Source organism: Montipora foliosa, chromosome 1 (assembly GCF_036669935.1).
Source record: "Montipora foliosa isolate CH-2021 chromosome 1, ASM3666993v2, whole genome shotgun sequence".
Classification (NCBI taxonomy): Eukaryota; Metazoa; Cnidaria; class Anthozoa; order Scleractinia; family Acroporidae; genus Montipora; species Montipora foliosa.
In genome coordinates this window covers 47,000,425-47,015,424 of record NC_090869.1, presented here as the reverse complement: position 1 = coordinate 47,015,424, position 15,000 = coordinate 47,000,425, and the positions used below count along the sequence as shown (strand labels likewise).

General features: G+C 38.7%; 1 protein-coding gene across 1 annotated transcript in view; it reads right to left on the bottom strand.

The window, feature by feature from the left end:
• The window catches only part of LOC137999810 (ephrin-B2a-like), a 22,848-nt gene extending 14,903 nt beyond the window's left edge, over nt 1-7,945 (bottom strand). The window contains exons 1-2 of the mRNA XM_068845744.1: nt 7,650-7,945; nt 1,917-2,257 (exon numbers count right to left, since the gene is read on the bottom strand). Coding sequence (XP_068701845.1) covers nt 1,917-2,257; nt 7,650-7,786 — 478 coding nt within the window. The 5' untranslated portion in view covers nt 7,787-7,945. The remainder of the gene's footprint in view (nt 1-1,916; nt 2,258-7,649) is intronic.
• Nucleotides 7,946-15,000: the final 7,055 nt, after the last annotated feature.

The window sequence follows — 15,000 nt, the reverse complement described above, 5'->3', positions numbered from 1 at the left end:
GTTTCAGCCTTCATTTAGGGGTGGGTCAAATAGTTTTGTGCCAAAAGTAAGAGGTGGGTCATGAGTTTTTTATCTGCCACATTTCCAATTGCTCCAGCCCACCCCCCCCCCCCCCCATACGTTTTGACCAGTCCCTCGGTAGGGCTAACGCTCACATGGTTCATATGGGATAGAAACTTAGCACTTCACATTACACTCAAATCAGTTAAGTCTGTTCAAATAAAAGTGCTACACGGCCAACGTTTGCAAAAACGTAATCCTTCCTTGCACCTGTACATGTCGTTAGCAAGGCATGATGGGTCTGTAAGAAAGAGAGTTAAAAACATGTGCTTGAAATGGTTGCTGTGTGTATTGACTTCGTGTCCCATGTGATTTATTTTTGTGTTTGACAATACCACATTACAGCGGCTTACAGACTTTGCAAAGCCACTCTCCCTCTGGCTCCTCGTTTTAATTAGTTCTGTGTAGCCCATGTGAAACCACTTGAGACATAAGTCATATTCCATCATGTTATTTTAGCATTCTGGCATGCTACATGAACAAAACAAGTCAATGTCGCAATTAAGGACGTTCGCGCCAATTGTTACTGCGCATCCTTACAGCGCACGCAAATTCACATGCCACGTCATGCATCGAGTACGCGAGCTAAGTACTAAAATGAACAATGATAGGGCAGATGGCCATTGCTATAGCTTTGCTTGGATTTAACGATCTTGGATGTTCGGTGACCCCTCCTTTTATTTTCAGAAACAGATTTTATTTACAATTATCTCCACATTGTCCAAAAATAACCAAAAGATCAATGTGGGAAGTTAACAAAAATTCAAGAATTCTGTCCTCGGGACATGGAATCCTGCCATCTTGCGGCTGCAAGGCGCATGAAACTATGGTAGCTAAATGCGAACTTGTTTTTTAAGGAACCTCAACAGTTAACTAAATTCACTTGATGGGTCCACTTAAAAATGTTCGGTAGAGAACATTTCACTTCAAAGATATAATTGCAATATTTTTGGGCTTACAGACACTGTGGCCTTTTTCGCTAAAGAAGCTGGATTTTTTCAGATTTAGGTTGTTCTTCCAGGCAAGTTCTCTCCAAAATGAAGTCAGTGACCACCCATTTTTGTTACATTTCTGACATCACTAACTCATAATCTTTCAATGGTAAAATTTGCAGAAAAAAATCAATGTTAGAAAATTTTCGCGCGAACGTCCTTAAGATTCCCATCTACATACTTTTGTACGAAATGCCGCCGCAAATGCTCTAAACAACAAATTAACTGATCTAAGTCTTTTCCTCAAGTTTCCTCGATCCAAAATCTAACTCTGAATTGATAGACAGTTAAATAAATACGCTGTAATATGGGGGGTCCAAATCTGGGGGGGTTCCAAATTTGCTAGGACACCAGGCCACATTGGTGGGAGAGGAGTGCTCGCACCACTGAGCCATCCATGCACCCCTGATGAGAAGACGAGAAAAGAAGAGGATGAGAAGATTGACACAAACCAAAAAAGGGACTAACCTAAATGTAAGTCCTGGTGCTGTTGCACCAAAGGTGCAGCAAAGGAAAGTCATGGCCAATGTGGAAAATAACTCACAACAAAAAACGCAAACTCTTCATACTGCTCAAGTGCTAAATTTGAAATGCCACTTCGGTGTACAGTGTTGAAGATTGTTTACAGTCCATGTGATTGTCGAGTACATGCTTCTATCATACGGACGAAGAATGATTATCTCCTCTGCAATCACACATACTACAATGTACATGTAGTTCCAAAGTCATTTCTCAATTGTAATGAAAACAGTCATCATCATCATGATAATTATCTAATTTGTGCCAGACAGCCTTACGTACATTCCCTAATACTAGTAACTTTTGAAAAATCAAACCTCACACACATTCCATCAAGCAACTCACCAATGAAATAATGCTCAGTACCAGGGACAAATGAGAAATCATTTTCAGGATTCAGTGATGTAAAACTTAGCCAGCCATATTTGAGCACTGAAGGTGTGTCACAGCTCATCCATCTCTTGTTAACTCCTTGATTTTTGGGAATTCCTACTTGACAAGTGTAAAAGCTTCCTCTGTCAACGTACCATATGCTCTCATATAATTGATCAGGAGGAACTTGAGTTTCAACAAACTTTAGATATGTTGACGGATTGGGGCAAACTATTGCTAACCTATTGTTTCGGAGCACAGGCACCCTGTAATAAGCTCTCCCATCCAGAATTTGTTCCTTTGGAAACTGGAACCTTAAAAATAAAATTAATGATAAATTTATGCATGAATGCTAAATTTTTCGCCCTCTGTTTTGTCAAACAAGCTACCCCATGAAGAAGAGAGCGCCCCTATGAAAGTGGGCCCATCACCCTCCTTAATTACAGTGCTTCACCACAGTATCTGTGCAACTAAGCTAGTTTTCAGGAATTTGGTTATTTTCAATCATCCTGTCCCTAAAACTGTTTTTCTGTATCCAAAGTTAACACATGCTTTCTTGTTAAGGCAGAAAGTATGCCCCGGTATTCTTTATTTCTCAAGTACGTGCACTGCAATTCCAGCATTTTATCACGAAAGCACCATATAACTGAAACTAATCTCAAAACCATCTATCTTGTACTTGAGAAAGATCAGGAAATTCTTTGAATATTTTCAAGAAAATACTCTACTCTCCAAAAATTGTACTAGGTCTTACATAATAAAATGTCTATGTGCAAAGTCTTCTAGAAAAGCAAAATAATAGTCCAATTCAAAAAATTCAAAACTGATGATGATTACATGTGTATAATTTTGATGTATCGATCCCAATTGCAAATGAAACAGTGTTATAATAATTATTGTTAAAACAACATTAACCAATGAAAAAGACAATGACTTAATTAGCAGTAATTATGATTATTCTAATTCCAGTAACTGATATATTTAAACTGTAAACAATCAACACCCTGGGATTAGCTTGTATCACAGTTTGTTTTACATACAAGAATTCACTCAAGACATGTAAAAAAGCCTATTTCACAAGTTTAAGGAAGTAGCACTTTAGTTTAATATTGGGCTCCAGCACTGATACATGTGAACAATACTTTGTCTCCCACATCAGCATTTTGTGGGACAGTATATTGTGAAACCATTGATAAATCATTTGTGGAAGAAAATGTTCAACATTCTTTGAAACAAAGCAAACATTAATGTATTATTACACCAAAAAGCTACCAAAGTTTGTACAAGTACAAATGTATGCAGACCAACAGTCCTATCCTAATGCATAATTATGTACTAGCGATTTCCGGTACTTAAGCCTTATTTCATCGCTTGATTCTCTTCTTTTTTTTTTTTCACAATGAGATTTCTATTGGAACAATAGTGCAATGGTTATACTGTGACATATCTTGTCACAACCAAAGAGTAGCCCCCGGGAAATTTAAAGGTGGACGTTTTTTCGATAAAATCACATACAGCACTTCTTTCAAACCCTAGCTTTTTCAAGAAACTAGATTGTAAACATCACAGTCGACTCCCAATAACTTGAACCCTCACTAACTCAAACCTTGTGCGTATTATACATGGCAGCTTATTATCCAAGCATGTTAAACAGGCCAAAGTATTATTAATTTTGCTTGCTTGCTAGCTTTTTATAAACTTTAATCAGGAAGACTAATACCCCTTTACCGCAGCTTTTGAATAATAATTTATTGAAAGGCCAACAAGCCTAAATATTATGTGAGCTGAGGGTAATGATGACCTGAGTTTCTTTAGCCCTAATTAAGGTTCAAATCCTACAATTCTCATAACAGCCCTAAAGTTAGTGAGACACTTGTTTATTCCTATTAGCAGAAATATGATCAACATGGTCCAACCATTGATGTCATCAGGTCATATCAGAGAGTTACAACCTAATATCTTAAAATCCTTAACTACATGTACATGTATGCTCACAGAGCAAGACTTGAAATGAGATAGCCTATGCATATGGGTAGTTTCCTCCAACTACTAACACAGACAGCTGCTGACTCAGTTGGTTGAGCATCAGGCTGTCAAGTGGAAGATCGCAGGCTCAAATCCCTTGTCTGACCAACATGCAGGGCAAGCAGCTCTGTGGCAACTATACCAGCCACCCACCACCAGTTAGAGCCAAGGATGGTTCTCCTTTGACATCTGAGCGAGAGCAAACAGCCAGGTGGGTCCAGCATTTTCAGGAGGTTCTCAACCAACCAGAGCCAGATCAACCAGCAAGCCCTGACCCTCCTCAAGATATCCTTGATATTGACGCAAGTCCACCTACGCCATCAGAGGTCAGAAAAGTAATCAAAGCTACAAAGAATGGCAGAGTGCCCGGACCTGACTCCATCCATGCTGAAATGTTACAAGCTGACCTTGATATCTCTATAACCGTGTTAGTACACCTCTTCAGCTATATATGGGACACCAACACCATCCCATGTGACTGGACAAATGGTCTCATAGTTAAAACTAATTAAACTTGCTAAGGACCGCCAGAAGTGGCGTCGCCGAGTCGCGACCTTATTTCCCACCCGGAAGTAGAGGATAAGTAAAGTAAGAAAGTACATGTATGCTCACAGAGCAAGACTTGACATGAGGTAGCCTATGCATATGGGTAGTTTCCTCCAACTACTAACACAGACAGCTGGTGACTCGGTTGGTTGAGCATCAGGCTGTCAAGTGGAAGATCGCAGGCTCAAATCCCTTGTCTGACCAACATGCAGGGCCTTAAAAACAACTGAAAAGAAAGTGCAGCCTACATACTGTAATTTCATCTGGAAATAGTCAGACTTTCCAAAGACTTCTTGGATAATGACTACATTGCATAAACTGTATGCCACATCTCAAAACCTTTCCTGTTAACACTTTGAGATATTAAAGAACCCACACACTGTTCATGGAGAATAGGGGGGAGAACCACGGTATTCTGGTCTGTACTCCTTTTGCATGAATGTATGGGTTTGGTGGGTGAGATCAAATATGGACTGTTAGCAGCTGCCAGAGGTACCTTTACAGGCTGACGTCTGATCTCACCCTTGTGAAAGAATTGTAAACTAAATTGTGATATATGTGGTATATAAATCCATCATCATTACCACTATCATCCCTTGTGAGTGCATGACAGCATTAGCCAAATCATTAATTCAAAAATGTGAAAAGAGGAGTCATACCCAATGTGATCTCTTGTGGGATGCCTAGGTACACACCAAAGGATAGAAGAGCCTTGGCCCATAAGATGTCAGAAGAAAGCAAGGCAAACATATTTGATTTGCATTTTCTAAAGGATCAGCATCATGGAAAATTACTTGGGTAATATTAAAACGCAGTGATCAAAATTTGTCACAAGTCATCACAGTGGTCAAAATTTGTAGTGGACGCACGAGGTCCACAACATTTTTGACCACTGTGACAACGAACATCGGCTAGCTTGCAGAATACCTGGCCCACAAAATATCTAACTTAAAAAATTGCTCCCACAGTGCCGCAGTTGTGTTGTAATGCTGCGCCCACAGCCCCGTAGTTGTCATTCATTGAAATGATAATCAGTCATGTTGCAATGCTGTGTGAAGAAGAAAGCACTCATTTACTGATTAAGCCTAAGCGCTCATTTCAGCGATTAGGCCTAGGCACTCTCGTAAAATTTTAGCTTTCATTTTGCGGTTAACTACACTTTTCACGAGATCGTCTTACCCTTGACTCACTCAGACTTCATTATTCTACGACTACGGCACTGCGGCACTGGTCATTCAACTAACTCAGACTTCATTACTCATCGACTACGGCACTGCGGTAGCAGTCTTTAAACTAACTCAACCTCATCAACTGCTGCACTGGGGTAGCAGTCCTTATAATTAAATTAACTCAGACTTCATTATTCATCGACTAAGGTACTGCGGCACTGTGGTAGCAGTCTTTAAACTTACTCAGACTCATCGACTGCGGCACTGCGAATGCAAGTCAGTTCGATCAAAAGTTGTTTCGATCGAAGGTCGTTTCGATCGACAAAAGTCGATTCGATCGAAGACAAGAGTCAGTTCGATCGAAGACTGTAACTATTGCTTTAGTGTATTGAACTTACATGTACTATTTATCAAGTCTCTTTAAAAAGTTCAACCAAATGACGATTTTATTAAAATCTTAGAAACACAAGGCAGCTTTTATTCTTTTCAATTTGTTTTATTGGATAAAAATTAATATTTCTTTTTACCTAGATAATTTGCACATTATTGAGATTTTTGTTTATTTTTTAAAAAGTTTTACCTATTGGAGTGTTTGCACAAACTTATTAAACACTATATTTCACTAAACTGCCTGACATTGCACTAAACTACAAAGAATATGTAATTCCTATCAATTAATTCACATTACATGTAGATTTTATAGAATATTTTGTCTCTTACTCTTGTATTATGCTTGTGTAAATCCTTATTCAGGGTGAATGAATTATTAAATATCACTGGAAGCATGTTATTAATGCATCGGAACATAATTAAAGACTATAAAATTACTTCTCTAGCTTGGCAAATTTGGCTATTATACCTGTGTTTTCAAATCGCACCTGTGTTGTGCACTAGTTCGCTTTTTGAAATCACGTGTATGATTTCGGACCAAATTGCACTCATTGTATATCTCAACTAAAAGAAGAACTTTTGAAAATTTCTGCCAATCTCTAAACTAACTATTGTTCCAACTTGTCTCAGATAATGGTGTTGTGAATCATGTTTTTGGTAGTTTCTATTTGAACTACATGTATTATATTGCACAAATGGAACACCCGCGGAAGGGTAAGATTTTTGTTGCAAGATAGTAATTTTCCTACCGCACGCTTTGCCAGAGTCGGCTTTTAAGTTGCTTTAACAGAAAACAGACGCGACCATTCTTTATGTTCCAACTGTCTTGTGCGGAACTGTCTTGTGCGGAAAAGAATTGCAACGATGAGAAGCTATGATAATATGTTCCACGGATTCTGTTCCAAACGCAAGTGTTTTCAACAGCGTTTAATCTCTTTTCGCTCGGTTCTCATTGAAAGTGACAATACTTGTTCGTTTCATCATGGTAATAAAACCTTAAACCCCGTGTTTCAGTGTACGCACGTTATAGCGAATAGCTAATTGAGCATTGCCGATCAGGAACGCCGAGAAAGAAACGCCGGCAACAAAGGAAATCAATTGAACACCGCGTTTCCGCGTCGCGCATATTACTTCGCGCAAACATTACACAACACAAAGAACTTTTATTATCTATACGCTTGCAAAACTGTAGTTTTTATGAACATTTACTCTTCGATTGAACTGACTCTTGCCTTCGATCGAACTGACTTTTGGTTTCGATCGAAACGAACTTCGATCGAAACGACCGGTTACCGGCACTGCGGTAGCAGTCTACTCAGACTTCATTTTTCATCGACTACGGCACTGCGGTAGCAGTCGTTCACCTAACTTAATTGCAAAATTTTGTTTGGTCACTGCGGGACTTCAGGAGCAAGCGATTTGTGCCGTACAAAGAAGGCCGGGTATTCTGCAATCGCTCCGGAACATCGTTGTCGACAGCATTCACAGAGTACATACAGTAATAACGATTGCATTTATTAAATTAAAGCTAAAGGCTCCTAAAACGTAAATATCTAGCTAGTAATTTTAGACTTACTTAGGGTTTTGTGGAGTCCATTGAATCGACTTGTAATATCCGCCCCAAGCAAGCTGAGAGAAGCATTCGCAAAACACGACCATACACCACAAAACTGGAGCAGACCAATGCAGCTTGCGACGATCCTTCGGTTTCATTTCCCCATCAAATTTTTTAATGAATACCACCAAAAATTAGGTTTTCATTTGTCAACATACGATTCAAGAAAAAAGCATTATAGATTTAAAGATGATCTATACTTTTAACCATGCAAAACGCGCTTTCTAATATCGACAGGATTTCAGCTTTTCCTGGGCGGGAGACTGCGTTATGCACTAGTCATTTGTTTCCCCCACCCCCCGACCCCCGGGGATAGTGGGGACATATGGGGAAACGCGAGATTACGCCACAATTACGCCTCTAGGGGGTAGGGAAATTACAAGATTTTCGTTCCTCTGCCCTACCCCTCTGGGGACATACAGGGGAAATATCGGGGAATTCTTACCTAGGAGGACTGGGACTGAAAAGAAACGAAGAGCAATGGTAATGAGTATTTTCACACGTGCAAAATCAATATGGCGTCGTTCCTTATATAGTTCATGTGGCACACACAAATCGCAAGAACTGTATATTGTGGTAATCTCCCTAACATTTCCTTGATGACTCAGAATCTTTTAGGAACAGAGGGGTGGGGGAATTACGTGTGTTCGTTTGCTCTAGTCCCCAGTGGAAATACACCTACTTTACAACCATTCAAATGTAATTTCCCTACCCATCCCGGGGGTCAAGGGGTGGGGGAAACAAATGACTAGTGCATTATTTACGGTTGACCAAAACGTCTATTTCCAGTCTTTACAGCCGCCCTTCCTCCGACGGAGGGGAGGTGAGCGACGAAGGACTCCTATGCGAGTCGCTCCCCTCACCTCCCCGCCGGGTTCGCAGGATAATTCCTCAAGCCGGCAGGTCTGTTTTCATTTTTTACAAAATAGTCATCTCAGAGAGATGCAGATAAGAACTGTGGTCTGGACATCACAATTTCGTCGAAGAAGTAGCCTTCGAGCAGGCTCTCTCTCTGCGGTGGGGCATTCTCGTCCCCATCACCCTTTTCGCTTCTCTTAGTCAGCGGAGCCTTGGCACGAGAAACGTTTCTCGTGCTAAGGCTCCGCCGACTAAGAGACGATGGGAACGAGAATGCGGTGGGGGAGGAACCCATCCTTCTCTACCTCTGAAATGACCACTATCGACAATTCCTAAGTTATTAATTTAGGACACTTAGCGCTTGACAAGGATTATGGGAAATGAATATCTATTTTTTGAAAACCGAACCCAATACCTAAACTTGCTGGACTCGAACTGGAGAATTCTCGATTAACAACCCTTTCACTTAACCACTAGACTACCGCATCGCTAACTGACAGAACACTTTTTTTAAAAATATTAATATAAATTTTCTTCCGAATGCCGCTGTAAACGTGTATTATCACCGGCCAAGAGAATCTCTTGCACCCGCTAAGAAACAAGTTTAAAAAGGAGAAAATGTCGGTTACCAAAATTTTAGAGAAAGCTAGCCATTTTAAAATCAAGTATTAGACTTAACCACTATTCAACAATGATTTTATATATACGCATTGCATTTGATAAATAATCGGTGCGATTGTCAGCCAGCTGATCTTTAGTTGTTAAGGACAGTGCCTACTAATTAAAGATATTTTTGCCCCGATGTGTGATTATGCAGGAAATGTAGATCTTAGAAAGTGTTATTGAAATCCAAAAAGAAATTGGGGGTAACCAAGCATTTTTCAAAGATAATTCATGAATAATATTTGTAAAAAGCTTTAAAATACAAAGCAATATATGGCGTTCTTTCTCAAATTGAAACTTAATTATCTCTCAAAAATGCATGGTTACCCCCAATTTTCTTTTTGGACACGAAGAGTACTTACTAAGCTTAAGATCTACTTCCTCCGGATAGTTTTAAGCCGCGCAAAAATATCTCTGTGTTAGTAAGCATCGGCGATAGGAAATCCGAATATCTCAAGAGATGCGCAGAACGTATGCGCAATAACAATAGTAGGCCACATTGGGTGATCAGGGTTCAAGTCCCGTCCAGGGGTGGAACTTTTCCTTTTTTCTTTTCATCTGCTACCACAAGTCCTTGGGACAGAGTAATCCTAAAATGACGATAACAGTCATTCCAGGGAAAATTACGAATTGTCGATAATAGTCATTTCAGAGGTAGAGGATATGTTGGGGGGAGAAGGAAATTTTGCACCCCCAGCCCCAGTCCCTCGGAGAGCCTGCTCGCAGGCTACGAAGAGAGCATCCGATCAGACTTCAATTCTTTTAATAAATTAATAAATGGATCCTAGACCTTAATCGAGGGGGAAGGAATAGAGGGGTAAATTTCCCTTTTCGAGCCAATTTCTCCCTCCCACGGCCTCGTCGGCTAAGTATCAGGCGATAGTCCGCGCGATTTCGCAGGATTAATTGTTAAATTTATGTATTTGTTATATAACCTATTCGCACTTTAGTTTCTTTTGTTTTTTGTAAAAAATATATGTACATGTTCATGTCGATTAAGGACGCTCCCGCGAAAATCTTCCCACATTGAAATTTGTTTCATTTCTCGCCTGAAGTTAGGTCATAAATTTATACTAGAAACCCTGTTTATACTTATTCCAAAAATGAGAAGAAATTGGGGGGTCACCGACTTTGTTTCGGAGAAAAAGGCAAGGGAAAAATGCCCTAATTTCGATAGATAGGTCATCATAACGATAAGTATCCTCATCTACTCATCCGTCGAAAATCATAAAAAAATAATATGTTAGAGTGAAGGTTTCTGTGTATAGAAATATAGAAGTGGGTTTTTTACATAACTAAATGCCGCTGGGGATGTTGTAAACAGTGGAGTTAATCCTGAACGAGCGTTTTCGCAAACGCTACCCGTTGTAACCACTTTCGGAACTCAGGACACAAGGAAAGAAAATGTAAAAAAAAGATAACTTCTTACATTGCGATTTTTTTCATTTCATCATATTTTCTAGATTGTAAGAAGAGCGCGTGAGTCATGTCATAAAAAATAGGTGTCACCGATGATCTAAACGAGTAAAATCGATGTGATGTTGCGAAACTCTTGGAAAATTTAGTTTGTCATGATTTTGCGTGACCCGTAGGGGAAGGACTGGAACCCAAGACAAGATCGATCGATAAAAGGTTTTTGTAAAAAAGGAATGTGAGAACATATTAGGCTCCTTTCAAGCGGGCAAAACGCCAGGAAATTACGGAATTCCAATAGAATTTTATAAGAAATTTTGGCCTTTGTTAGGTAAATTTATGGTTGCTTCATTTAATGAAGCTTTTGATAAAAAGAAAATGTCGCCTTCACAAAAACAAGCCATTATTGCACTTGTTGAAAAGAAAGGAAAAGACAGAATTTATTTAGAAAATTGGAGACCATTATCATTCATTAATGTGACTAATGTAGACACTAAAATTGCTTCTAAGGTAATTGCGACAAAAATTATTAAAGTTATCCCAGAAATAACTCATTCTAATCTAACAGGCTTTGTCAAAGGCAGGTTTACTGGCGAAGCTGGAAGATCGATTATAGATATCATGGATTATACAAAAAGCCAAAACATTCCTGGATTGTTACTTTTCATTGATTTTGAAAAAGCCTTCGGCAGCTTGGATTGGGATTTTATGATAAAATGCTTAGATGCTTTTGGTTTCGGACCAAGTCTTAAAGGGTGGCAGGGTAGAAACATTTTATAAAAATGTATCGAGTTGTGTAATAAATAATGGAATCTGCACATCTTACTTCGAAGTACAGAGAGGAGTCAGAAAGGGTGACCCGCTGTCACCTGTTTATTATTGCGGCGGAACTTTTGGCAATTACTATTCGAAGTAGGACAGACATCCAAGGAATAAAATAGGGCGGGAAGAATTTAAAATGGTGCAGTACGCTGATGATTTAACTTTGTTTGTGCCGGATCTTGAATGTGCACAACGTATTTTTCATCTCAGTGTTTGATCAATATGAAGCCTGCTCGGGTTTAAAAGTTAACTATTCCAAAACAGAAGCCATGTGGATTGGATGGTCTCGAAATAATGCAGAGGCACCCTTGGGATTAAAATGGGTCAATAGTGTTAAAGCACTCGGAATTGTCTTTACATATAAAGAATCAGAACAATTGCAAAAAAACTTTTATGACAAATTAAAAGATATTCGGTTGCGGACGCGACTGTAACCATCATTAAATCCTTTTTGCTTCCGACTGTTCCGAAGATGTTCTATGTATTCTCGGTTCTCCCAGCTCCGCAGGATTTTATAAAGCAGCTTAACACTATTATATACAATCTCTTATGGAATGGGCCAGATAAAATAGCTCGATCTGCAGCAATTAATGATATAGGATTTGGAGGGGTAAATCTTATAGACTTAGCAACCTCAATTCAATCACTAAGACTAGCGTGGCTTGGAAGGCTTTTTTCTAGTGGTTCTATACCATGGAAACCTTACATTAATCACCTACCAAGGATTATGGTGGAAGTTTTTTGTTTAGGTGTAATTATGATATTAAGGAATAAAAAACAAATTCCATATTTTACGATGAGCTTCTCCATTGGTGGGCCGACTTAGAGAGGATTTTTCTACCAAGCCTTCTAAATCTGAAAAGTGTTATTTGGAACAATAAGCTTATTAAAATAGAGGGCAAAAGTATATATTATCACAACTATGTAAAAGCTGGAATGATTTTTGTAAGCAGATGCTATTTGATAAGAATAATTTAGAATCATACAACAGTGCCAAATGTAAAGGATTGATACATACAATTTTTTTTTTTAACCTGGTCAGGGATTCGAAGTGCAATTCCTGTCCACTTAAAAACTTCGAATGTAGAAGAAAGTAAGACAACTTCACTGCAATTTCAATGTGGTGAAAAAATCTTTGATCCTGTAAAATGTAAAAGTAAACAATGTTATACCCTGCTCATTTCGAAAAAGACCATGGTCTCCAGGGGTTTTACTAAACTAAAAGAAGACTTTGATTTAAATGATGTGACTGTTTGTAAGGCCTTTCTTAATTTGAAGACTGTATCATCTGAGACTTTTATTAGAAGTTTTCAATTTAAATTTTTAGATGACATTATCTACTAATGTGCGATTCGCCAAAATAGGTTATGTCCCAAAGGACACCTGTACATTTTGTGATGCTGATTCAGAAAACGGTCCTTCACTGATTTATTTTATGAATGTCCGTTCACAAATCGCTTCTTAAAAAAATATGAAGACTTTTGGTTTGCACTCTCAAATGAGCACGAAGAGCTCTCGCAACGAGACGTGATCATTGGGAAGTTAGGGAAAAGTGATCTACTGAATTATTTCATAATCATTGCAAAATTGCATATCTGGTCAAATCGACATACCGAAAATATAACAGTATATATGTAGAGAAAACTCTTCGAAAAAATCCTTAAGAACGAGACCACGCTAAGACCTCACCGATTGCTCTGTTTCCAGCAGCGTTGTCGTGATGGTGCAGTGGTTAGCACACCCGACTAGTAACCAAAAGGCATTACGTAAGAACTTAAAAAGTACATAGAACGGACATAACAAAAGGTTAAACAATGTACTTAATGATGTTCCTGCATTGTTACTACCTGATTAAAATTCATCAAAGATGTGAAAAATCCCTAAAGGTATTACTTTACTAAAGAGTATAACTAAAGAGAAAAGCAAACAAAATAGTGAAAAAAACCCACTATGAAAAGAGAAATCCTGCAGAGAATGTGAAGTGCTATTAAAGTGGACTGCCACTTCACAAGATTTCTTATTTGTAATCATAGATGACTTGTGATTTCTAAATCTCACTTTGCATTCGTTGGTAGTAGAGCCGATATACTGAAGCTGACATCTTTTGCACGAAACTAAATAGATGACATTTTTGGAACTACATGTCAAATTGGGTCTAACAATGTAAGATTTACCTGTTCTAAAACTACAAAAATTTCTCGATTCAACAAAATAATTTTTACAAAGATCGCATCTGCCTTTGTCGCACTTATAGCAACCTACCTCAAGGGGATTGGTGGTATGAATATTTCCTGTTTGGTATTTAGAAGGTGCTAAAATTGCTTTCAGATTTTTAGATCTGCGATAAGCTGGAATGATTGAGTTTTTGGGAAACAGCTCTTTTAATTTCGTATTAGATTCTAAAAGATGCCGATGTTTCCTGATGATGTAATTTATGTTTGGCAGATTGGGATTGTCAACTGTCACAAATGGGAAAAGCCTCTTGGAGGCCCTAGCTTTCTGTTTGAGTAAATCCTTTCTAGGGATAATTGAAACTTTAGAAAATTGATCATTAACTAGATTTGCCGGGTAACCTTGGTTTACCAGATAGGTCTTATATTCTAACGCATTTTCTAGTGAAAATTTCATCTTCTGAACAGTTTCTCCTCAGTCTCAGAGCAACTCCAAAGGAATTGCTTTAAATACATGCTTAGGGTGGGAACTGGAGGGGGGGAGATATAAATGGCTATCCGTAGGTTTAGAGTACACATCAGTTTTTATAAAACCATCAACTAAGTACAGAGTAACGTCTAAGACGTTGAGGCGACTTTCTGAAAAAAACTTATTCAAATTGATGGTAGGATAGAGAGAATTGATGTATTGGGTAAATGCCTCTAGGGCAGGGAGGCCTTGCTGCCAGAGATCAAAAATGTCATCTCGGTATCTCCACCATAGTGCAGGTTTTATGGGACCGCAAAATTTTGCTTTGCGATCGAGTTCCCCCATAGCAAAATCTGCGTAACTGCAGGCATTCTTAGGCCCCATGGCAGTACCATGGATCTGCAGGAAAAAGTTATCTTTAAAGACTGAATGGTTACATTCCAAACAAATTTTTACAGCTTCAAAAATACAATTCGTAGATGGCATTTTACCTTCTCTGGCATTAAGGGCATTTTTAACTGCAGTAAGGCCCAAATTATTGTCAATATTAGGGAACATAGATACTACGTCCAAGAGACTAACAAAAGTACCTCCAGGAAAGGGGCCGTCATTATTAATTTGTTCATTCTATTAAGTAGATCAGTGGTGTTCTAATGAAAGATGGTAATTTGCGGGCGAGCGATTGTAAATAAAATTCAGTGAAAGCTGACAAATTCTCAATTGGTTTACCACAACAGGAAGTAATAAGTCGTAATGGATTACCCCTCTTTATGGGTTTTGACATTACCGAATGCTACTCCCGGCTTAGCCTTTCTGTTGTTCACCCAATCTGCTATTTTGGGAGAAATCTCGCCCTTTTGTAACCCACTTAGAACACCACTTTTCCGCTAAATAAACATGTTTCGCGGTCGGGTCT